Source organism: Perissodus microlepis, chromosome 7 (assembly GCF_051167445.1).
Source record: "Perissodus microlepis isolate ML-2025 ecotype Zambia chromosome 7, ASM5116744v1, whole genome shotgun sequence".
In the NCBI taxonomy this organism is placed as follows: domain Eukaryota; kingdom Metazoa; phylum Chordata; class Actinopteri; order Cichliformes; family Cichlidae; genus Perissodus; species Perissodus microlepis.
In genome coordinates, this window is record NC_140467.1 from 18,543,921 (window position 1) to 18,570,933 (window position 27,013).

A 27,013-nucleotide genomic window follows, 5' to 3' on the forward strand; every position below is an offset into this window, starting at 1 on the left:
CTTAAACAATTATTTTACTTATTTTGGTTTGTTTTTTGGTGGTCTGGGAGCAGACACAATATCTATGGGAATGCGTTTTTGGGTGGATTAAATGAGAAAAGAAGTTGCAGAGAGGTGTAATAAATTTGGCCAGATTTCTAGAAATGCGAACTACTCCAGCTAAAATGGGATGGATGTTGTCTCCCCTGACAAGACTGGGTTTTCCCCAGAAAGTTTCCCAATTATCTATAAAACCTACATTTTGTTTTTTGGACACCGCTCAGACAGCCAGCAATTTAAGGAGAGCATGTGGCTAAAATGTCACTCCTGGTCCAATTGGGGAGGGGACCAGAGAAAATTAGAGTCCAACATGGCAAAGTTACTCTCCAATTCAATATAAATTTTATTCAGGTGTCATTACTGCTGATGTTGCCTTATTATGGTGAATTATTATGGTGGCTTATGGTGCTGGTGCATTATAATCCTCCAATGTTTCCAAATTCCAATCAAAATCAAAATGAGTAAAACTCACAAAACACAAATAAAAATGTAGTACTCTCCCAGTAAAGTCTATTTGACTGTGTCAGAGATTCATTTTGCAAGTAAATGGGCAGTTATAGAGAAGGATTACTGTAATTCACACTGACACAAAAACAATAAGTGAGTGGCTGTTTCACAAACAAGTGGAAAAAAGCAAATGTGGATTTTCCCTGTATTTTTGTTTGTGGAAAAGCCTGTTTGTCCTCAATCTGTCACATTCTTCACCATCAGTGGCACAACACACCACACGGCCTTGACCTAATGTTGTGGGTTTCCTCGTAGGAGCAGTCAGGCATATTCAAAACAGACGCATTTCACACGTGTTACACTGAATTTCTGCAAACAATTTTTCCTGAATGTTTACGCATCTGTTAGCACCAATTATACTGAATAATTAAGCTAAATTTCTAAAAAAGAAGAAACCATACAAATTTATATACAAGAGCAGCACAAAAATGCATCTAAAGAAATTATTGCTCACCAATAAGGAAGTAAGCAGAAAAAAAAACTGTAAACAGGAAACATGGGCATAAGAAAATGCATTCTGCAGTTTCAACTCCAGTCTGCTCTCAGCACAGCATCTATTTTTGGAAACACTGTGAAAACACTCAGCAGGCATTGCTTAAAAAAAACTACTCCTGGTTTTGGAGTGAAATAATACTACATTATATGGTCAAATAAATGACAAGTCTAATGATGATAGTAGATATGTTACTATGATTTTTTTCTAGAGCAGTAAAGACCATAAAGGAGGCCACTTTTCCACTTTATTGTCCGCAGCTGTCTAGTTGAGTCACTGGTACTGCAGATTGGCAAGTGGGTAACGCTTTTTTCAGACCTGGCACGTTGCCAGCGCTTGGTTCCTGTCATTATCTATGCTTTGTGTGTCAGTGATGGCTGCATGCATGTAATGAATATTCAAAATCTTTCCCATTAAAATAATAGCCTCATCAAGAGGGTTCCTTTCAGCAAAGCTGCATCAGTGCCCAAATGAGCTCTGTGATTCAAGACAGCTCACAGAGTGGAGGACAAAGGCTGGAATTTTAATTGTTTCAAAGGAATCAGCTAGTTAGCCTTCTGCACAGACATCCGAGGAACCGCTTTATAAGAAAGATGATGCCCAGATAAAGATTAGGTGTGTAGAAAATGTTGCTGTAAATTAATCCAGCACAATCCATAGCTTTGATAGGTTTTGCTTTGCTGTGATAAGCTACAAAGGGTAGACTACAAAGAGTGGAGGACTTGAAAGAAGAGTGGTTGGTGGTTATTTGTAAACCTTTCTAAAAAAAAAAGGTGCATCCTTTTTAGTCGCAGGGAGATTAAACTTTTTATTCAAGTGACAAAACACCTTATTAACCTCCACCTGACCTCTCAGGATTGACCTTTGACTTGTGACCCTGACACCGCTGTGCTTTACTCCGGCTGGGAATCGACATGAGCCTTTTTCAATACAAAAGTTGTGCCAAAATGGAAAAAAGTGCTGATTGTCTGAGTGTATGTGGAATAGAAGATTGAGGGGGGTGGAACAGAGAGAAGAGTTTAATTAGTGACACAGTACCCCCGGTAATCCACTCTCCCTCAGCTCATAAAAAGAATATGGGAGGGAGGGATGGGTGGGGAGACATGAGCAGTTTTTAACAAGAGGTCAGGGAAACTTTGGCTTAGAACATGGGCTTTTATCAAATCCACTGGCAAATCTGCAGATTAGTCCATTCCTTTGTTTTCAGGAAGTCTGCTCCCACCAACCCAGAATGGTCCTAAATCCACTTAGGACCGTTGCAAGAGCTCCAAGTCACTGAACTGGATGGCAAAATACGCATGTGTCTGTCTGTTTGTGCGTGCACATGTGACTGCATGTGCAAGTGTGGAAACACATGTGCACAAGTTTCTATGAGCCGGGGGGATGACACAGTCAGGAAGGGGTTGTCAGGAAGCCTTGAGCTCAAACAAGAAGCGTTGACCAAAAAAATTCCAGTGATCGCTCATGACTTTCTGGCCACCAGAAGAAATGCAAAAGGATGGCAGGCCACTTTCCCACTGTGACCTCTCCATAGATAATATGTACTTTGGAAACTGTCATACCTTGTGGTTTCATTAAAGGTCTTTTGATATTTACATGGCCTGTTGAGCTGCTCTCTATACAGAGTCAATTTGGTCAAAATGTGAAATTCTCCCCCTTAAGTAAACACCATGCTTTCTTCCCTGCAGAATCATTTTACCACAACCGAAGTCACTGGCATTTGATATAGGGTTATGGTCAAAACACTTGTGGACAGCAACAAAAGTCAGGGTCTTTAAATCCAATATTCAGTTCCTGACAAAAGCCCTTTTCTTTTTCAGTCTTCCCCTCTCCTTTACCTGTTACTTTCACCAAATATCTCTAGCTTTATGCTTCCTGTCCTATTCAACCTGGGGAAATGGGGCATTGGAGCGATGACAAGGAGCCAGAATCACTGAGTGTGCTAAGACTGCACGGGATGCTTCTTCGTTCACTCCTGCATATATTTAAAGTAGGTATCTTTCAACTCCAAAACCAAGATCTAGAAGAGAAAACACATTAGCAAAATTGGCAGAAAGCTGAGACACAAAGGGCAAATGATTTATTATAGCTTTCAGCAGAAATACCGGAGTAGTGCAGGCCCTCAGGTGCTTTTTTGGCAGACTATAGTGGAGGATAAGAGAATCAGTGCTGAGAGATGTGCTGGAATGATGAGCCTGGGAAGCAGAGAAGGTGTAGGTAGCTCTCCTTGCAGGTGGGGAAAACTGAAGGAAAATGCCAATGAGGGGGTACTTTTAAGACTTCAAAGGAATTTCAGCAGGTTTTGCAAAAAAAAAAAAAGAAAAAGAAAAAACCCCACATATTTTTCACCTGCATATCTGTCACCTGAAACAGAAAAAAATATTGAAGGAGTTTTATTTCTCTTTAGTAAATCTAAATTAAGGACCATAAAACCTTTTAATTAAAAAGAAAATTAGAAATTACAGTCCTCTGGAGAGATTTGCCTGTGACTGACCTAGTTGCAGCCTAATCATATTTGTTATTGGCCCATGTGATATCAGATATTTTCTTACAGTAGTTTCACCCCTTCCACAATTATGCTGTCCAACCAACAGACCTCACTGCAAATCCTGGCAAAGTTGGATCACTAAGTCAGTGTCTTATTCACTGCTGGAATATAGGTTGAAATTCATGTTTAGGAGCTGGCTGACTATCAGTCGACTTATGGACATTGCGCTGAGCTGACTGGGGTGATCGTGGTGTATGCAGAATAACAGCAGGAAAAATATATCATTGTGGTACATTCTGCATTTGTTAGTGACTTGAGACATTATAGTAGGTTCCACAAGTGTTTTTCATGGCTCCAGTAAGTTGTTGAATATTATCAGTGCAGTGTTACCTTTGTGTGGCACCAATCATTGTAGGACAATTAGTACATTTTCATGCAGTCAGTCAGTTCAATCAGCTAGAAGCTTGTGCTTTAACCCTCTTGTGTTTTTTCCAGTGCCCTCTCAGCTTGGCTATTATGATACCCAAGAGAAAACATCCTCATTTTTGTAAGCGGGTTATCAGCCCAGTTATTTTAAGGTGTTCCTTCATGATTAGGATCATCATAGTTTGCATCAATAATTTTAAGTAAGTGTTGTTAACAGGTCACTTATTTGTGTTGTCAGGAAATTTTGGCATGTTGTTATCTTTTTCAACCAGAAGGACTGCTTTATGGCTGTCCAGCGCTTCATGCCAAATACTCACTGTTGGATCTCTTCCTCTGTTTGGGTCTTGTTCTGGGAGGTTATTTGTAGGTTTATTAGCCACTTGGCATTGTGTTGGTGGGTAATGCCTCTTTCTTCCACAGAATTGCTCAGTCTCATTTATGGGAGGGTTGATCTTTGTTCTGTTTATCCTTTGGAGATGGGAGTATATTGTAGATGGTTCTAAGAGAGATGGATGAGATGGAAACAGATGATGTACTGTGGTGACACCCAGGAGGAGCATTTACTCAAGAGGAGCAGCTGAAACAAGAAGACTATTGTCATTAACATAAAGCTAGATCTTGCCTTTATTTTTCACCATTCAAGTTTCATAGTTTCAAGGTTGTTTTTTGCACTTCTAGGTCACTTAAGTGCTTCTCTACTCCTTCGCTAATCTGTAGTGTTTCCCGTGGTTCAGTCCTGGGTCCATTACTATCTTCTGTCTACATCCTTTCTTTAGCTGACACCATTCAGTCTTTTTCTAGCATTTCCTATCATTTCTGTGCCGATGATATTCAGTTGTATCTGTCTCACCACCTGGATAAGTTTTCCACCCTAGTCCACTGTTAAACCCGGGTTCATGACTGCCTCTTTAGCAGTTACTTTATCTTAAACACCAACATAACTGAAACCATGATCATCACTCCTCATGATTTGTAATGCCTTGTGCACTGGATTGGATAAATTAGCTCTTATAAATATCTCCTACACCCAAGAGACACTTCCAGAATACTGCAGTAACACGTTCCAGCAAGCGAATTCATGTCACTCCCATTTTATATACTTTATATTGGCTTCCAGAATTTGTTTTAAAATCCTTGTTCTCACATACAGATCACTAAACAGGATCTAGACATTTATCCCTGCTAATACTGATACTATTGCTCATAGACTTTGATCTTAGGCTCAGAATCTGCTGATTGTTCATCATACAAGAATGAAAACAGGGTCACAAAGCATTGTTTTTAATGTTTGTTGCTTAATTTCTTAGTTACATTGGGATTATGTTACTATTACCTGCTGTGATGTGTTTTGATATAACATATGAACATGAATTAATGGTTTAAACTTGCATTAGAACCAGAAGGAGATACAAGGAAGCTATAACTTTTGTTATTAAAGATTAAGTGCAGCTTTATTATAGAAGCGCACAGGTAAAAGGATCCTTTTTTGCAATTGATCGTAGTTGTGGTATAAAGGAGGAACCAAAATGTAAAATTTTTATTGCTTTTCCACCAAAGGAAAACTGAGTCTTTTTTGATTTACATTGTTCTAGAAATTTATTACTTGGCCATTTTAGAAGGTATGCCCAAACAGTATAAACAATGTTTGTAACATGTTATTGTATTAAATTCAGTAATTACGTCATCGTTACAGTTATGTTGTAAGTTGCATTACAGAGATCCCTAGATGTAGAGATAGAGTTAGCGATAGAAAGAGAAAAACATCAACATTCTTCCACTTGTGCTACAATCCGCTGATTTCAGTTGGTGAGCAAGAAGGAGGACTATAGCATAGTGGTCTAGGACATTTGTGGAGTGACACAAGAAACTGTGTCCAGGACAGAAAGGCAGATGTTTCTGCATTATGCTAGATTAAATTCATTTTCACCTCAAAATACCTGAAATTAGTTGCAACTTCTTTAAAAAAACTTTTTTGAACATGTACATATGTATTCACAGCCTTTGCCATGACACTCAAAACTGAACTTAGATGTTCCTCTTTATATAAAGTCCCATAGTTGCAGTACATGTCCGAGCACAAATCAGCCCAACAGTGTCAGATCCACTTTAAAAAAAAAACACGGCAAAACAGTCACACTTTATTAACAGAAACGTTCAACACATCCTCAAAAACTCATCTCATCAGTCTTGTAAGTGACTCCTTTCACAAGGAAAGCTGAGGTAAACATCAAGGTAGCCAGACTGAAGAGCCTACACTCACTACAGATGAACGGGGACCAGCATTGCTAGGATTATGCACTTAAAATGGGTGGAATAAGAAAACAGAATACAGTTGACTGCAATCTACTGACATCTAGTGGTGAGATTTTACAAGTCATTTCTTCTTCATGTCCTGTAGACCCTGGCCTTATGGCCTGGCTGTCACATGTTGACAAGAGCCATGTTATTTTCATGTTCTTTCTCTTTAAGGTTGGGGAATCTCTTTCATGGATTTTATATCTCACATAAAACTTCCAGAATACATTTACAATTCTATGTTTATCAGTAGTTGTGCCATGGTTCAGGTATATCAAAGATTAAATGGTCTTTATTTGTCGCTTTCATTGAGGCTAACTTCTTTACAAGGCTGGAAAACTACACCAACCTTTGTACTGCAGTTAAATCTAGCCAAACAGAGTTGCCCACAATACAAAGTATTGGTCAGGCTGACTAAACAGACCAGGGTTTTTGTTTGGGTTTTGCCATAGTGTCACGGATGCCAAGTTACTCATTTGTAATGTCTGCAGCTTTGTCTGTGTATTTTTTCAATGTAAATTCTAGATGGGGAAAGGTTCAAACACTGTTGTGATGAAAATAAACATGACTTTAATTGCTTACCATTTGTTGTTCTCTCTTACAATGTAGTGAGCAGGCCCTGGAGCCTTCCTCCTTTTGGGTAGTAATGCTTTTGCTCATTCATAGGAACGCACATTAACATCCACTCTCAGTATTGGCTTTCACACACACCTCACCAGTGTCAAGTCTAGTAGTTCTAAAAACGTCATTGGCAGCTCGAAGGAAAAGCAAATATTTAACTAGAACTTAAAAATAATTTTCCACCTCACTAAGAGGACCACACACACATACACACACACACACGGATGCACTCACACCAACACATATGCATGCATGCGTGTTAAAATCTTCTCCTTTCCTTGTGCACTCTCTCTCCCTTTCACAAACACACACACACACACACATATGCACACGGACACGGCTTTCCTTCAAACCCACATCCTGAATATCCTTCCCCAGGGGAGCAGATTTACACTGTGGTTGTCCTTCAGGTAAACCATAAGAGCTCTGCACTGAAGCCTCTACTCTCACAACCCCATGATTTTTGACTTGGTTTACAGTCAAATGAATACAGTGGAAAGAATGGAAAAGTGGGAGAGTTGCATTTGGGTATGAAATCATATTAGTAGCTTTACAAAAAATTCAAACTTGTATCCACGGGGCAATTAATAATTCCATTCAGACATAGAAACACACCCTCACAAACACACAAGACAAGAAAAGTGATACTAATTGCAACACTCTAACCTATATAGTGTTCTTACTCTATATTCTTTGGCTGGGCTGCTCTAGAGGTCTAGCAGGAGAATTGATGGGTGCTTAAAGCAGACCAGCAAAGCTAGGCTACTGGAGGAAGCAGTGGCAACAATTAATTCAAGCCCTGTAAACGATCCAGATTAACTATACTCACTTGGCCTCTATCATTGTGGCTTGAGAGTATAAAACTCTATTCTCCACAGACTTGGTTGGCACCAGTGTTTAAAAAAAGTCCGGCATTGTAAATGTCCTGCAGTACTAGATTTGGTTGTGACTACAGCAAAAATCTAGCAGTTTTAATGCATTCCAGAGTGGACCAAAGGAGACAATTGCTACAGCGCAGAGAAAAACATTTGTGTAGGGCTGCTCTTTCAAAACAAGTGAGTGCATAACGAAACCCAACAGATGTTTACTGAGAACACACTTGGTTAGCCATGATATAAAAACGAGCTTTCCACCCAAAGGTATTAGAAATACGAAAAAAATATTTCTCTGGATAAAACACAAGAACATTATGTCCACGCTGTGCTTACATGTAAGGTAGGAAGGAAACTGGACTACTGGATCCAGTTTAGCTAGTAGCTAAGCTAATGGGTGCGTAACAACTGTTTTTCTGCGTTCTTGTTCAGTTCAAATGTTTAACCCTTGTAAATTTGTAGGTTCATTTATTTTTATTTTACCACTTGTCAGTGCTGATGTTTAGTTTAAATGTGACTACTTCACATTAGAACTGTAAAACTTTAAGCTTCATCCATTAAGTTCATAAAGTCTGACAGTCTTCCACAGCCTGATGAATGAGTTGTGAAATCACTTGTGAAGAGTGAATATGGAATACTATATGTAATACAGTGAACAAAATTACACACTCTTGGTGTTAAATGGTCCACAAATGTAACTGAACCTGACGTCAACAGGCTGGTTGGTTGCTGTCAATAGATTAATAGCTAACAGTATCAGTACCAGTTATTCATACAGAGTATTTTTTAAACAAGGACTGCACTGAGGAGAGCCACGATGTGAGGGGGGACAAAAGTCTGGCATCTCTTCCTCAGAGCATCCATTTATTTGTTTTTGTTATCCTTCGCACACGTTGACCTATTTTCCTTGCAGACGTGCTGATGGGATTCCTGATCATGCTCCTGTAACATAGTCATGTTGTGGTGTGATGTGCATGCTGCAATCTGTTACGTTGTAATCTGTTTGGACGTACTTGGGAAGACAAAGATTATTTTATTGCATAAAATAGCGCTGGTTGCATCAGCTGACTGTGCCACTTGGTACACCTGGCAAGATGAGGAAAAATCAATGGATGGAGTTACATTAACCCATTGTCACTTAGGGCAATAAAGTTAAAAGCAAGTAGTTGTCACAAAATTTAGTTTTTCCCACCATTCTGCTTAGAAACATTGTCCTGTTGCATGACCTGTTTTTGGTCAAGCTCTAGCTGACAGATGACCTCAAATTTGAATCTAAAATACTTTGCTAGACAGAGTAGTTCATGACTGATTCAATGCTTGCAAAGTCTCCAGGTCATGTGGCTTCAAAGCAAGCCTTGATCATCACCCCTCCACCACTGTGCTGTTGGTACCAACTGTACAGTTGGTATGAGATGTCTGTGCCCATATGCTGTTTGATTTTCGCCAGACATGGATTTTTCAAATTATGGCCACAAATCTCCACTGTGGTCTTGTCTGTTCAAAGGACATTGTTTTAGAAGTGTTGCAGTTTGTTCAGATGCAGCTTTGCAGTCCTAGCAACCTTTCCAAGCAAGCCATGCTAGATGAGTTCAGATATTTTTTAGTTGTACTATCATGAACTTCAACTTTTAACTGCTAACTGGAACCTTTAGAGCTTGGGGTTTTTTGTAATTTCTCTGAGCACTGCGCAGTTTGAGGTTGAGGTGAATGTGCTGGAATATCGACTTTTGGGAAGATTGGCAGTTGTTGTGAATGTTTTCCACTTATGAATAATCGTTTTCACTGTAGAATGATGGACTTCAAATTATTTAGAAATGGTCTTGTATCCCTTCCCAGTTGAATTATGGCTGAAGTCTTTCCTCCTTGGGTTTTTTAACACATGCCTCAATGCTGCAGCAAACCAGGAAACTCACACTTGTTGATGATTAATTAAAGTTCATATGATCAGCAGCACCTGACTGGTACTTACCATTTTAATTCCTATGGAATCATGTGAAAAATTTCTTCTTCATGACTGTATTTAAAACTTTCCACTCTGAAGAAGGAGAATTAGTGATACTTTTCACATGAGATGCATCCTTCTGAGTACAAATTTCAGTCTTGTCCCTGAAACTTAACTAAAATAAGAGGTACATGGCACATAAGACTGTACATTTAAAAGATTAGAGAATGCCTTAAAGGGAAGAAAAAAAATTGACTTTGGGTGTGAATTATTGTGCATGTTTCCAAACCTATTATATCCAGTTCATGCTGACACCAATACCGTTTTCCCAATCATTTTGTGAAAGACTATGCTGATGATTGGCTAGTGATAAACACCACCCACCTATTACAGGGGTTACCAATCTACAATAAATGATAATTTAGCTTCCTACAGCAGGCAGGGTGTCAGTTTACACATCATCAGCATTCCTGAAGTCTTGCCCAGTGCAAATGTCTATTTACACTGCCATAATAACACAATTGTTCAAATGGGCTGTATGAAATATGAAATGAAACAGGAGATGAATGGAATCCAGTCTGATATGCTTGGTTTCAGAAAGGAAAGAATCGCCTCTCTCGCCTTGTTTATCATATGCAGGCAAAATAAGTCATAATACTGACAAATGTACATTTCTTTCCAGCCTATGAGCAGATGATGCCGTTGTGTGGTTTCTTGTCACAGGGCACACTGTCAGATGCAATTACAAACAGCAAACCTTCTTCTTAGAAATATACCACTCACAATAGAGGTACTAGTGCACTCACAGTTAAATTGTTACCCTTTAGGCTAAATTTAATGTTGTTTACTTTGTAATGTAGCGGCTGTATGTGCAGATTTTGAAGTTTTACTTACCTCGGGTTTAACACAAACGTAGCACTTCTGTTTTTTTCACACAGAGTAGTGATTGCATACCATGCTATAAAAGCACATAATTCCTTTGCAGTACATTTCAGTTTTGATTAGAAAACACCCCATGGTGGTGTCTTGCAGGTCTGTCATGGGCTTCTTACTTTAGATTATTTTTATATAAGCCTTGATAAAGCATGGCAAGCTCAGACTTGCAAGAGTCTCAAAATATTGCCAAATACTATGAACACCTTAGATACCAAGGCATCCAGATTTAGTTTTTCTGCAGGGCATCAAACAGGGAACTTGATCCAACAGCACAAAGCTGAACAATGCAGAGAAAGGGTGTATTTTAGTCCCCTCTGTTTTTGTCAAGCAGGAGAAAATCTCTGTATACTTTTTGATGTATAGGTATGCATGGCTTTTACGCTCAAACTATTGTAAGATTGCTAACCTAAACCTGTGTAAGTACTGACAGGTGACTGCAATATGTGGTATACTGTGGTCTACCACAGTACTAGCAGTTATTTACATTCAAGTTCCCTGTGTTTTTCTGCAAAACTCTTCCATTGTAATGCCCCAAAATAGTTGTGTAAATGTCACTCTAAATCCTTATATTGCCTGCCATTACTCAACATCTCCCCATGAGGTTGAATGATTATGGATAGTTTTACAATATTATGCTAAGCCAGGCAATATGTCACGTAATATACAAAACACCAGTGTGCGCCAAGAAAAAACCATGTTATTGTCCAGCTGTGGTCAGAGAGTCGGCTTCCCATGAAACAAGGCTCCAGGGGCCAAATGTTGCTGGATTTGTGGCCAGGGCCACACTGCAGTTTAGCCATCACGTGTCATAGATCTGCCTCGTCCCCCGATGGTGGAACAATGTGTCCAGGACTAGGCTGAAAGAGAAAGCTTCCTGAGGTCAGATGAGTATAATGCACTAGCTGGCTTTGAAATAAAACTGGTTTGTTTTTCTTAAAAGAAGGTTGAGGTTTTGGGGTTTCAGTCCATCACCCCCACACAACACCACCTCCACTCCTCTCCATTTGTTACAATGGAAGCATTATGACTTATGTATTTTGACCTTTTTGATCTTAACACGAGATGGTGATTGGCACAAAACTTGTTTCATCATAACTGGAGCTCTGGTTTGGCCCACTTAAATGTCAGCTATGTATAAACTGTGAACATAGTGCTTTTGTTAAAAAAATTAAAGCAGTCATGAAACACTACATGTATAAAGTCTCATTTATACCACGGAGCCAGTTTTAACACTGTCTGTGAGGCTGGATTTAATGAATAAGTGTTAAAAGGTTTTTAGAGCATGTGTAGCAGCATCAAAACAGAATGTGATGTCACTAAGTTGGTTTGTTGGTTGCTACTGATAGACTTATAAAAGTTTAAGTTAGTTAACTAGTGACAGAACCAATAAATAAGTGGAAAACAAGGAGACTGAAAGTATAAAATGGTCTAAGGGAACTGTCGCTGACTGCAACAATGAGTTTTATGTTTAAAAAAAACAAAACAAGGATATACTGTCCCTTTCACTCTCTGTCTCTTAAGCAGTAAGTGGTTCTTTAATGTTGGTTAGCGGCACATAGCCGCTAATTCTCCTGTTAGCCATAATGTTAGGGTTTGTAGAGCACTTCATAAATGAGGACTGCATAAAAGAGAGCCCACTGTGTCAGGTCTACTGGTTGTTCACAGGACCAACAAGCCAGATGGCGACAAGCTGGAGACCGACACTGTCCCCTCAGTTTACAGACTGAGCGGTGCTATAAGTTGACAGAGCAGAAGTGATCAGTGCTTATTCAATAAAATAATCTGTTTTCACATCCAAACAGTTTTCAGCTGTCTGGTGAATCACCGGTGCACCTGAATCAAGTGCCCTAAAACCCCTAACATTATGGCTAACAGGTGAATTTTCCTGTTTCTGTGCAGCAACAAAGAACCACTTACTGTTTAAAAGACAGGGTGAAAGTGAAGAATAAATTGTTGTTGTTGTTTTTTGAGGGGGGGGGGGGGGGGGGGGGGGGTATCAAAAAAGTCCTTGTTGGACCCAGGGGCAGTACAAATGTGACCAGCTTACACTGATTTTTAGTTAGTTAGTTGTTGGTTCTGTCACTAGTTAGCTAGCATAAATCTATTAGAAGCAACCAACCCAGTGACGTCACATTCTTTGGCACAAGATGGTGCTACAAATGCTATAAAAACTTCAACTTTAAACATTTATTTATGAAATCTTGTTCCACAGACAGTGTTAAATCTTCAACAGATTTTTAGAGTAGGACTCCGTGGTCTAAATGAGCTTTTATACATGTAGTGCTTCATGTCCAGTTTAAGAATATTGCATAGAATAAGCATTAAGATAAACATTGAATATAAAAAATGTTTTATTTATTTTTTCATCAACAGTAATTTAACTGTCACTGGAAAAGGTTACAGAGCCGCTTCAGTCTTCAGAAACAGCATGGCCCAAAAAAACGAAAACAGAGTCATCTTATTTTATAAGGTCTAACCTATACTGAGGGCGGTGGCAGAAAATGGAAGACATTATGAACAAAACGTTTATCTTTTGTCACACACAGAGATTATGCAAAGTGTAAATGTACTCTCCTAACCTAGAGATAGGCAGGATCCAAAAATAGTTAAAGCTCATTGGGTGTAATGGTCAGCAATGGTCAGTAATGGCCAGTGGTTTGGCCCGATCTGCTCCTTGTTACACAGCTCTTCCTGTCCACACACATACTGTATAATAAAGACTTCCTCAACAGGCTGGAAACCGCTCCATTCTCAACAACAGTCTTGAGGTCCGCTTTCTCTCCTTACCCCCCTCCCCATCTCATTCTTTCTTTGATTCTTGCTTTCTCTCAGCCTTTCCCATCTCTATCGCGCTCTTTCCTTCTACATACTGACCTTCCCAGGCTGGCCTGAGTCTTTATATTTCAGGCTTTGAGGCTACATCTGAAACAAAAGCAAAATTATGGGTCTGGTTTGGCTTGGGGAGAGCGCAGTGACCCCGGCATGCGGTTTTCTTAGGCCAGACCAGAGAGAGGTGAGGTGGGGAGAAGAATTTGTGTGAATCTAGCTGTGTATTTGAAGAAACCCTTAACCACACCTAATTTGAATGTGTCATTTGCAGGAGGGGGGCGATCTAAACTTGGGCTAGCCAGTGATAGACTAAAATCTACATACTACAGAAGGCACCCCTTGTTTTACCTTCTGTGTTAAGAGGTTTTCCGAGTGGCCATAGTCTGGAGAGAAAACATACAAATTATCACCTCATAAATATGCTCACCTCTTCGCCGTTTATCCAATACATCATTTTTTACATTTCCATTATTTCTTTCATGTTGCCTAGGGCCATCAACCTGAAATAGCAAAGCATAATCTGAATGCTTTTATTGTCAAACTGTCACATGTTCAAGCATTCACTCATACAGTTTATGTTTTTAGAAGATTATCAATACAAATTTTGAAGTAACAAAGAAAATGCTTTAATGCTAGCATCTCATTGTTTGTATTCATGAAGAAGAGGTGTAGCAATGAGAAAGATTTAAAAAGACATATTTTAAGACCATACACAGATGGATCACCCTAAAGCAAAACAATCGGTGAATAAAGCTCACAGTTTCATCCCGTGTCTCTGAGAGTTTCCTACAGTGGGTCTGCATCGTACTGTGTGGTCTTGAACCCTATTTAGACCTAGTGGGTGACCACTGTACAATTAGGTATTCCATGTTTCACAGCAGCAGCAGAAAGTGGAATTCCTGTCAATGGAGGAGACCTTCTCATGTTTACTGCTCACATATTCCTCCTACGATCCATGGCAGTGCACCCAAGCCAGCTTATGGTTGATTGTAACACTCAGTATAAAAGAAACAGAATTCGAAAACCCCATAAGACACTGTGTTTATCTAACTGTAGAGCCTCGAAGGGAAGATCTTACTACATGCAAGGATGAAAGTTGACGCCCCATGTGGCAATTCGAGAACAGGCAGCTTGACAGTGTTTGACATAACTAATTCAAGGATGACGCGGGTTCATGTGATAGGGAGAAATCATCATTTTGTCCTTTTTTTTCTTTAAGTTGTATACATATAATGAGAGCAACGCAACACGCAGTCATCAGCGTTTCTCATTTGTCTACATTTCAAGACAAACCTCATGTAAGCTTATCTTGAAGTTTTATTTCTAAGCTAAAAATAAACTAGAATCAACAATCCAGAGAAGATTTCACCAAACAATCACACAGTCTTGAAGTATTTCTGTTTGAACTTTTGCGGAGAAGTCAGTTGCCAAGTATTCCGTTTGTTTACTGGTTTAAGTCAGTGACTGTTGATATATGACAGCTCTAGACATCTCCTAAGACAGACCAGATAGTCTTGATTCTTCGGGGTGGGTCTGCAATTTGGGGAAAATGTATAACAATGGGGAGAAATCACATTATGGTTTTCATCCATTGAGCCAAACAGTGCCATGCGTCATTCGTAATGGTGGAAAGGAGACTTAAAACATCAAAGTATAAAAGCAGGACTTGAATCCATGACAGTTTTCAGAAAAAAAAAACAGCCACAGCTTCGGATTCATATGCTTAAATCATTATAGAGTAAGACCCCTTACCACTGCAAGCGTGCTCTAATGAGAAATCTCTCCATGCTGCTTGCTTGCTGAGTGGTGTTGTTGGGAGGTTTGATGACAGACCCTTGTGTTAACAACTGAAGCTTCATCACCGTTACATCCTTGAGATTAAGCTGTATAAGCAGCAATGACCTCTTAGTAGAAACCAAACCAATGCAATGGCTTTTTAAAATCTATAAGAAAGGGCCCTTCTCACTTTTTATCGTGATTGCCATACACCACAAACTTACTTCATTTCAGAACAAAACTGGCATCCATAAATTGTAGGGTTGGTTGATTGGGCATGAGCTCTTGGAGAGCAAAGAATCTAAAATCTACATACTTATACTTAAGTGATGAGAAACAGTCACAGACTAATCAGCTCATATGTTATTGTAAATCCTTGGAGATCACAATTTCAGGAAGGTGAATATAGAAAGCCTATCCTGCAAAAAAAAAGAAGAGCCAAGCAACTGAACAGATTAATTTTTCTTAGGTTTATCTGTCAACTAAAGATAGATTAGTCTTTGTCATAAAGACAAGGCATTTCAAAAGCAGAGAATAGGAATCGTGCCATTATTGAGACTTAGGAGGTAATGAGCCAAATCTTGGCAGAACTACCATTAATCAGTTTGAGGAGGCTTCCCACTAGAAAAGATAAACTGGTATGTAGCCATCTTCGACCAGACTCACAACAAACATGAATTGGACTAGATTTGTTCAGTCAGTGCCATCATTGCATAAATGTAGTAAAGACCAAGAGATTTGTTGATTTCACTTCTCAAATGGAGTTTACTATTAGTCAGTTAAAATCTTAAAACATTATTTTAACATCCTTTATTTGATCCAAGAAACATTCCTTCAAAAGGGCCTTAAACAATTCAATTCATTTTTGTTCATATAGCACCAAATGACAACAACAATCACGTGAAGGTGCTTTATATTGTAAGGTAAAGACGATAATGATGATAATAACAGTGTTCCTTCCTTTGGTAAAGGAACTTGTTCTTGTAAATTTAAAATGTTTCTTTTCGGCTTCACTCTCAGCAGTTGCACGGTTTCCTGTTGTCCAGCTGTTTGGCCATGGTGTTCAAAATGGTGAGTGGTAGAGATTGCCAGTTCTATCCTCTTCCCACACTTGGTTCCTGTGCAACTGGGCAGAATGTGCTCTAGTCAAAGGTCTGTGTGTGGTCCATGGAGCTCCCACGGCAGCTCAGTGTTGCCCAAAAGAAAGCCAATGCCAAATCCACAATCTATGTAAAATTGCAATAATATTTCTTCAAATCTGGAAAATCATATTTAGAAAAGTATACAAAAGGACCGCTAGCTCCCTGGTCACCCTGGTCTGGTCAGCTATCGTTGCTCAAGTCACATTTTTTGTGACTTGAAAACTTTTGACATGATACAGAGTCTAATGGAACTGAGAAAGAAAATAATAATAACAATAAATAATCTTTTCTTTTCTCTATATTTTTGAAGTAATAATGAATGCTAGGACAGAACGATAGAACAAAATGTCATGGCATTTTCTAAGCTTAAATACTTTGCCCCTATTGTCATGTCTCAAAGGACAGTGCAAAGCCTGCTTCTTCATCTTGTGAAGCACACAGCGTGTCTGCTCTTAATTGTGGTAGGCGGAACATCAACAAGGCTCATTCTATTCTTCATTTAATCCCACAGACACACAACAGCTACAGTAGTTTCTGCAAGCTACATTTTCCACGGGAAACGGCTACAAGCCCAAAAAAGCAAAGCGCAGTGTCATCACCCAGGAATCCAAGAAATACCAGAAAGTCTGAGTTTTATTACAAAAATCATCTATGAGCACAAACAAATGTGGAGCACAAACATGCCTATTAATTGAGAAGGCAGATGGTCCTGTTGCGGGTGGGACGCAGTGAGCAGGGACTGTGGAAAACAAAGCATCCGCGGTGACCACGACCTTCCATTTCTGTCGCTCCAACTGGGAGACAGGGTCTGAGGTTGAAACCCACAAGAGTTGAACAGAATTTGCCAGTGTTGCCTCAGTGAGACACACAGACAGACCAATTCACAGGAACAAGTTGTATTGGGTTTCCGGGGGGACTGTTGTTTATCCACTTCATCATCAGTGTTGTGTTTTCGATTCTGTTTTTTTCCTTGATAGCTTTGGGCTTGAATTCACTTCCACTCTGACCTAAAATCCCCAGTGCAAAGGGAAAATTCACAAAATCAATTTTTTAGTTGTAATATTGAAACATGTAGACTCTGGAAGTGACAAGCAAAGCAATTATCAAAAGCTCATTTGTCTGTAGCCTTCCATAATTTGGGGAATTCCACTGGGTGCTTGATTTAGACAACACATATAAAATAGTTTTCTTTAGGGTGGGATCATACTGACGCATCCCAAGAAACAAAATTCCCCCTAAAGATGTCTTTTCTCCCAGACATAGTAACTGGATCCTCTGTTTAATAGTTTGCCGTAGCAGGGGACTGACAGAGTGGTTTCCATTCCGCTGGGCTGTAACCGATTGTCCCAGTGACCACAACAAAGGATAAAAAAGGAAGGAGGGTGAGTGGATAGAGAATAACTCAGGGCTTAGTGTGGACTTGAGAATCCTGAGATCAATGACTCAATGGCTTCCAGAGTCTCCTCCAGCTTTTAATCCTCAGCACAGTATCTGTAAGTCAAGGCTGCGTGATACAAGTATAGCATAATCATATGCACAGGATGTGGTGTCCTACCAGTCAATCTGGCATTTCAAAATGTTACACAAAGATGCGGGAATCAATGAAGCTTGACCTATTTAATTCATCCAGATATGAGTTTAAACCGAGGAAGAGACATCACCACAGTGGGCTACCAACAGTGCACTCCATATGTCAAATAAGTGGCATTCAGCCCTGCTTTGTGGGGTTGGGTGCTCACACGGGTGACTTTGAAGGCAACAGACAATTTATTTCAGTGTGTGTTGATGGAGCAGTGTTACCTTCGCAGACTTCCTCTCCAGAAGACCATGGGTAACCATTAACCAAGCCTACTTTCTGTGACCTTCTACCACTACAAGACATATTATGATGGACTTCCTCATCACTCTGAATTTACAAAGGGTGATAAAAAAAAAAAAAAATTACGACAATATTAATTATTGTTGGCAATTGTGTGCTACATTAAGCCACACAGAAAAGCTCCATGCCAGGGTGCCAGAGTCAAAGACACTCATTAATATCACAGATGACCTTTGTTTCCTTGTGGTTTCTGGAACTCTAAATCACTTGCCTAGTCATGCACAGAGTAAAGCAGAGCACTAAGTAGGCCGAGATGCAGTAATGTTAAAAGGAAAGCAGGCAAACACATTTTGACTGTCATCAAATTAAAAATACGCCTTTTGATGCCCTAAGTCCTTTTACCCACGATGGTGTCTTTGAACAATTGGATAATTAATTCTCTAAATCGCTCTTCTTAAAATCTGAGTGTATACAGAGACAGTGGTTTAGGAACAATGACATACAGATGTGCTCTGGAAGACTGAGCTTTGCTATTATAAACCCATAAATAGTATTTCTATCAAAACTTATTTTTTTCCCTCGCTCAGCTCCAGCACAAACAATTGTGGATTTTAAATTGTATGACAGCAGCTAATATATTCTTCCCTTCTCTTTTTCAGATTAATATTGTTTCAGAATGAGTTTGGCAGGAGGCTCATTATATTTGACTCTGTTTTACACTTTAGCATTATGATTATGGCAATTTGAAGTCTAGAGGTTTTAATACATTTTGTAAATAAGCGGTGACCCAAGTCATATAGATCAGGGGTGTCAAACCTAAGGCCTGGGGGCCGGAATCAGACTGCCAAAGATTCCAATCTGGCCCATTGGTCAACTTTAATAAATATGGGCATAAATTTTGGACTTTTAAATGTATTTTCATAAGTTTTAAGGTTTTTCCTGCTCATTAAGACCTCCCCCATGGCCATTTATACTGCACTAAAGTAAATAAGAAATAGATATGCAGAACAGTTAAATGACAGAAAGTTCATATTTTTTCACCAATTACTATAGAAATCCGTGTATTTTACAGAGTAACAAAACAAAAAAAGAAAGTACACATTCTGTCAGTTAACAAAAATGTTGTGTTTTATAATCACAGGACAGTCTGAGCAATGAGCAAACGGAATCTTTTCTGTAATTTTACACATTTATTCCTTGTGTTAGTTTGGTGTATTAAAAGTGTTTTAGTGATAAAATAATGGCTATGGTTCTGATCATGGCAAGTGCGTCATAGTCAGAAGTATAAAGTGAATTCCCAGCCATTGCATACATGACACCTAAATGCAAAACATACAGTACGTATTGGTCTCAGATGAAAATGCAAAATTCCGCTGATAATTTCATATGTTTACAGAGTAAACCTTTCGTGTTTTATGTTCACTATCTGCTCACTGCTTAGAGACCCAGAGGCATCTGAGAAAGTGAGAAGTGTCCACTGAGGGGTGACAGTTGGGTGTATGTGCTTAGTCACAGACAAAACAAGACCTTAGCAGACACTGAAAACTCACGGCTCATTTTCAGATACAATGAAAGCTCAAACATTTGAGGTCTGAAGGCTCTGAGATCATGCTCATTAGTATATAGATACAGCCCTCAAAGGTCAAGCACATAGCTGAGCGCTGGAAAGTGAAGACAGCTATAGTTAATGATGTAAGTTTAATATGGGACTGGAATTCTTTTAAAATCCTTGTTTTGCATTGTATTCAGCAGAGCAATTGGCATAACATGTCTATTATGGTGCATTTTCTGAAAATACACAAGTTTCTATTAACCCTCTGTGTAAAATGTAAATAACAACAGAAATATTAACAGAACACAGTCATTTGCAAATATTATAAACCAGTATTTTATTCAAATAGAACATATGTGATAACATTTCAAATGTTTAAACTGAAACATTTTCTTTTTTTTAATGAAAAGCATAATACAATTTTTTTTTAAATTGATGGCATCAACACATCTCAAAAAAGTTGTGACGAGACCAATAAAAGGCTTGAAAAGTAAGTGGTACCAAAAAGAGACAGCTAGAGGAACACTTTGCAACTCATTAGATTAATTAGATTGATTGGGTATTACAAAACCATCTTAGACAGGCAGAGTTTCTCAGACGTAAAGGTTGGCAGAGGTTCACCAATCTGCAAAACTGTCTACAACAGTTTCTCAATTTTAGATTGATATCTGATCAACAAGAAATTATATCATCAAAAGATTCATTCTTTGGAGAATCTCTGTGTGCCAGAGACAAGGCCAAAACTCAATATTAGATGCCCGTGAGCTTTGAATTATGTCGTGAAAATCATTCCATGGGCTCAGGAACAATTCCAAAAATCCTTCTCTATCACAGTTCAGTGTGTTATCCATAAATGCAGGTTAAAGCTTTATCACATAAAGAAAAAGCAATATGTGGACATAATCCAGAAACACAGCTGTCTGCCCTGGGCCAAAGCACATTTACAGCAGCCTGAGGCAAAGTGAAAATTTCTTCTATGGTCGGGTGAATTGAAATTAGAAATTTTCTTTCAAAACATGAACGCCACACCCACAAAACTAAAGAAAAGAGGAGCCATCCGCTGTCATTTTCAATTCAATTCAATTGTATTTGTATACAATGTTTAAATAAGTAACAAACAATTTGAATAAGCGCTATAGAATTTATAGTATAGAATCAAAACAACAGTTGCACTTTTCACATTCAAGGCACTTTACAGTGGTCTGAAAAAGTATTGGTCCCCTTCCTGATTTCCTGTTTTTTGGTATGTTTGACACACTTAAATACTTCAAATCATTAAACAAATTTAAATATTAGCCAAAAATCACACAAGTGAACACAAAATGCAGTTTCTAAATGAAGGTGTTTATTATTAAGTAGAAAAAACCTACATGCCCATGTGTGAAAGAGTGATTGCCTTCTAAACCTAATAACTGGTTGGGCCACCCTTAACAGCAATAACTGCAATCAAGCATTTGTGATCACTGGCAATGAGTCTTTTACAGCACTGTGGGGGAATTTTGTCACACTCTTCTTTGCAGAATTGTTGTAATTTAGCCACATTGGAGGGAACACATCAGAGCATGACCCACCTTTGTTTTAAGGTCATGTCACAGCATCTCAATCAGATTCAGGTCAGGACTTTAACTAGGCCACTCCAAAGTCTTCATTTAGTTTTTCTTAAGTCTTTCAGAGGTGGACTTGCTCGTGTGTTTTGGATCATTGACCTAAAGCTGAAGCCAAGTGCAGCTTTAGGTCATGAACAGATGGCTGGAAATTCTCCTTCAGGATGTTTTGGTAGACAGCAGAATTCATGGTTCCATCTACCACAGCAAGTCTTCCAGGTCCTGAAGCAGCAAAACAGCAGTGGTAGTGTGATGTACAGACCGTCACACTACCACCACTGTTGGTATTTTCTGAAATGCTGTGTTAGTTTTATGCCAGACATAACGGGACTTAAACCTTCAAAAAAGTTCTGTTTTTGTCTCATCAATCCACATAATATTTTCCTAGATGTCTTGGGGATTATCAAGCTGTTGTTTTGGCAAATATGAGAAGAATACTTTTCTCCTTGAACACTCCTATTGATATCATTTTGCCCAGTCTCTTTCTTACTGTTGAATCATGAACTTTGACCTTAACTGAGACATGTGAAGCCTGTGGCTCTTTAATATTGTTCTGGGTTCTTTTGTGACCTCCTGGATGAGTTGTCGATGTGCTCTTGGAGCAATTTTGGTAGACCGGTCACTCCTGGGAAGCTTCACCACTGTTCCAAGTTTTCTTGATTTGTGTATAATTGCTCTCACCATGAATTAATGGAGTCCCAAAGCCTTAGAAATGGTGTGCAACCCTTTCTAGACTGATAGAGGTCAATGACTTTGTTTCTATGTTTTTTCTTTAGATTGTGGCATGATGTGTTGATGTGTTTTTGAGATCTTTAGCCTGCTTCACTTTGGCCGCAGGTTGTATTTAAGTAACTTCTTGACTCAACAGGTCTGCGGGTAATCAGGCCTGAGCGTGTTTAGTGAAACTGAACTCAGCTTTCCAAAAATGAGGTTAATCCCAGTTAATTCATGATCTAACAAGAGGGCTATTACTTTTTCACACAGGTCCAGGTAGGTTTGAATTACTTTTCACCCTTAATCAGTGAAATCATCATTGATTAATCATCACTGCATTTTGTATTTACTCAGGTTATTTTTTGTCTAATATTAAAATTTGTTTAATGCTTGGTCTGTAACATGTCATTTGACAAATATGCAAAAATGCAAAATGTATATTGTAAGGCAAATACCCTACAATAATACAAAGAAAACTGAGTAAACCCCAACAATCAAACAACCCGCTATGAGTAAGCACTTTGGCAACAGTGGGAAGGAAAAACTCCCTTTTAACAGGAAGCAGAAGCAGGCTCAGGGAGGGGCGGCCATCTGCTGCGACCAGTTAGGTCAGTTCAAAAGCCTGTATCGCTGATGTGGTATGGGGTTTCACCAGATGAAAACAATGGGTCCCTCATACCATGAAATATACAACAAAGAAGACCCGGGAATTTTAAGCAGCTAGAATCCTCTATCAGGCACAAAATGGGACATTCCTCTCCCCAAAAATGTTTCTCAGTTTAAACATTTTATGTTTTTCAGTGTTTTTATTTACATTTCTCAACTTCTGTTAAACTGGGGTTGTAATCTTTAAGTTGTCATTGGATATTTAAACCTTACAATTAGAGTGTCATTACACAAAAAGCATATTGTTCACAATAAACAATGTACTTTTTGTGCTTATAAAGAGCATTTTATTCAAATGTTAAATTTTGCAACCGGTAGTAAAAGTTGTCTCAATACGTAACAAATAAAGGCCACATCAAACAAAACCATGTCTATACAGTCTAAGGTCAAGACTATCACACCAAGACTGTATGCGGTTGGATTGATTTCCCCTCTTTCCCTACGATATGCATCCACTTAAGCACTACGGACGTCACAGTGTGTTCTGAGCTGCTTGTAACAACAGAGAGAGTGCACACTGAATTTTCATGAGTACAGCCTTGGTCTATAGTCCCAAATGTGATTGATCTACTGTATAATCTGGCAACAGTTTGAGTTCAGTAGCGGTTATAAATGGTTACATTTACAATCTGTAATTTATGTAAGGGCACACATCTGTGCTTTGTGTTTTTCTTTTGGGTCAAGGTGGGGCCCCATTTATAATTGGTCAAATGTCTATCACATTAAACCTCAAAAGATTGAACTGATTTAAAGAGAAGTAAGTATATCACAAAAACAGTATAAAGTAGGTAATTTGCTGTGGAACCAGTCATTTATGATCCTATAGTTTTGTTTGTTTTTTAGTCATGTAAGACTCCCACAGTGGGTTTGTATAATGCAACACTCACAATCAATTTCACGTGGTATATATTTAGGAAAGATGGGCATAGGTTTAAGTACACTATTTTTGTTTGACTTTTAGCTGAAAGATAGAAAAAAGATGCAGTTAGTTGGTTGTTTCTGACATTTTAATGCAAGGTGACATTTACTCAAGGATCTTTGTAGGATTCTCTGACTGTGCAGTGTTGTGTTGTATGTGTCTGCCATCTATTGGACTCACAAGAAACACCACTTGGCAAATTCATGTGACATATTTAGAAATAAGTTCTTATCAATAGAGGTAGATAACTGTAATTTATTTTTGGCTTTTGCATATTTAAAACTGTTACAGATAAAACTTGAGCTAAGTTTGGATTAAAATATGCATCAATTAAATACAATTAATTTACAATTACATTACAGTTGTTATTAACTCATTATCTCTGTGAATAGAAAATGTTCTAAAGAGATGAACATCTGAGGGACGGGGGGGAAGCATAGCAAGTTGGTAGTGCCCATCTAAAAGAAACATTTTTGTGTTTATGGCAAAGAGGAACGGTGGTTTGTAAAATAGAGGAAAAAAATAAATACCCACAAATGTATTAAAAGAGCTCACTTATATCCTATAACATGTGTTGCGGTCAGAGCTGTTGTAGAACGCCAGGAAAAAGAGGGAGTGGGTGAGTGCAGGAGTCGGCTGAGCACGTGCCTGCAGAGGTCCTCTGGTCTCTGTCTGGGATCAGCCTGCCACACCAGCCCCTGGGCTAGACTCCCATCAGCCCCATACCCTGTCTTCTCTGAGCCAGACACCACCATGACCACTTGTATTGACAGCTCTGACCGCCATTGTGCCACAGTAGAGTACACAAACAAACAGTGCAGACACACACCGGTCTGCTCTCCTGCCATTACGTCTACTCAAGCCCACTTGGTTTAGTCATACCGTAGGTCTCCATTGCAAGCAGCTCCTTCTTGGCTTGGGATGGAGAATTTGGCAGAAGATATTTGCTCATTTGTCCCCACACATGTATGTGGTTTGGTAACTTTGCTAGGGACTGCTGCCCCAGTCTTTCTTACAGTGGAGCTTCAGAGCAAGCCAGGCCTTTTCTGGGTAATGTCCTCCCACACAGTCTGACTATACAGATTTTTGCTGTTCGTTTCCAGCTGTTTACATCCTTACAATGTGTGTGTGTGGTTTTTTGTGGATTTTGGTATGCACTATAGAAAAGCCGAACATGTGGACATCTTTTATCATCTGTCATCACAGCAGTTCACATTGTTTCATCATTTACTTCCAGCTATTCCCACCTCTTCTCCAAATAAGGCCATACAAAAAAAAGTCAGGCTACTCACTTATATGTCATCCAGAAATAAAACAGTTACAATGCATGCATTAACCATTTGCTCAGAGTACAGCTTAACGTTGTGCACATGCACATGCACTCACATCCACAGGCACACTGCATTTCTTCTTTCTTTTCATGTTGACCACAAGATTAACCTGCTGCCCTCTATTTCCTCTGAAGAGGATTCCCCCTCCTCCCCTTCAATAGAGCCTTAAAATCTATCACAGACTTTAGATCCTGATGTATGTGCCCCATCCTTTCTTTGAAGTCTTTAACTGGCCCTGGCCACATTGCAGTCTGATAGCTGGACTGTCGCTTATACATATCCAGCTTTTTTCTGTCTGAGATAAGCCCCTCACCCATCCCAACATCCTTAGTTTTGTCTGGAGAGGGAATATCTGGTTTAAACATAATTTGTCAGGCACAATTAAAAATACAGTTACATGGGTTCAAGTGACTCTGGCCTTTAAGTGTTGCTACCACCTTGTTTCCTATTGTTACTTTGCCATGTAGGAAAATCTTACCTTTCCCAACTTCTAAACTGCAAAAAAAAATCACAAGTACTGATATGTCTGAATGGTCAAAATCAACTTTAGTACTTGTAATGACGATGGTACTCTGGGCAAAATTATAAAGGATCACTAATGTGATAAAAATACATTTCACATATGCTTACATTTAAAATATTTCTTCACTATTCTGAGCCATCAGTATTCAAGGTTTGAATTTTTGGTTTTGTTTAATTCCAGTTTTAGCTTGTAAATCCTGACATCTTTATACTGTTGTCAATTTCATCTCCATGTGTGAATTCTGCCTTATAATATATTTTATTTCAGTCTTTACATCTGTTTCTGAGATCTTAACATTTATGGATTATCTGTATTAAAACAGACAGTAGTGAGCCTCTGAATGACATGAGCCCAAATAATATTTATACTACTGTTGGTATACTATGTTAAGGTAGTAAAGCAATTTTAAATTACTTTGCATTGCATACCTTGTTTTACATTAAAACTGTGTTGGGTATGTCAATGCCAAACATGATGAAGGATAGGAAAAAGGACTGAACCAAAGCTGTTAAAATAACAAACAATTTTGGTCTTCAAATGCTATCAGGAAAAAACAACAGATATAACAAATACTGTAACAAAAAAATAATGTTTATTCCTTTAAAAAAGTTTGTGCACAGTAGGAAAGGAAAGGTAGGTGTTTTAAAAACAGAGGCTTAAACATCATGAAAAGAGTATGGCTGAATGTAATCACCATATCCTTTAACAGCCTCTCCAAATGCATGCACTTTCAATTAAAAAAGTCTTTTTAAAATATAAAGTTTTTTCATATTTGTGCACATAATGCTGAGCTTGTCATCAAAACAAAGTGTATTGCTCTTTTCAGAAGCAGCTAGGAGCATTTCATCTCAGCAACAGTCAAAAGCAATACCATAGTCAACACATAACATTAAAACCTCAACACTGATATGTCCATTGATATAACAAAACCAATGTGTACAGTGTTGACAATGGATGTCTTATATTGTGATTGTTGGTAAAATCTTGACATTTTCAGAACCAAAACTCTGAGACAAACACATGGACGTTGACGATGTTATGGCCAGAGTCGCCCTGAATTGTCAGGTTGCGCATAGATAGCTTGAGTACTGTCATCGCTGGACCAATCAGAGGCTTCACCTGGCGAACAATACCTGGAAAAGACAAAGATGAATGAGAAAAAATAGTATGGCTAAATGTGTAGATCCGTGCTAAGCAAGACTACTTGTTGTATCATGACATGTCTCAATAATCTCAATAAACAAAAAAAGAATTATTTTGTTCAGAAGCTTGAGAGTTGGTTAGCTTAAGGAGCTACAATCAGTCAGAATAATTTTCCTCAAAGAAACTGTTGTCATTGTGGAGTCTTTTTGTCATTATTTATCTGTGTGTTTTAAATATGGTTTCTTTGTTCACCCTAGTGATATCTAGCTCTGGATAGTTTGGGTTTATAGTGTTGAGGATCAAAGTGTTTGCTCTTACCTCACTACAATTAAGGACAGTTTGTGATTGTATTTGTAATTTACCAGCAAAAGTGAAA

At 38.7% G+C, this 27,013-nt stretch overlaps 1 protein-coding gene across 1 annotated transcript in view; it reads right to left on the reverse strand.

The window, feature by feature from the left end:
* Positions 1–20,097: 20,097 nt before the first annotated feature.
* Positions 20,098–27,013, reverse strand: part of fbln1 (fibulin 1) — a 37,801-nt gene continuing 30,885 nt past the window's right edge. The window contains exon 17 of the mRNA XM_084933971.1: positions 20,098–26,627. Within this exon, the coding sequence (XP_084790097.1) occupies positions 26,488–26,627 (140 nt within the window). The 3' untranslated portion in view covers positions 20,098–26,487. The remainder of the gene's footprint in view (positions 26,628–27,013) is intronic.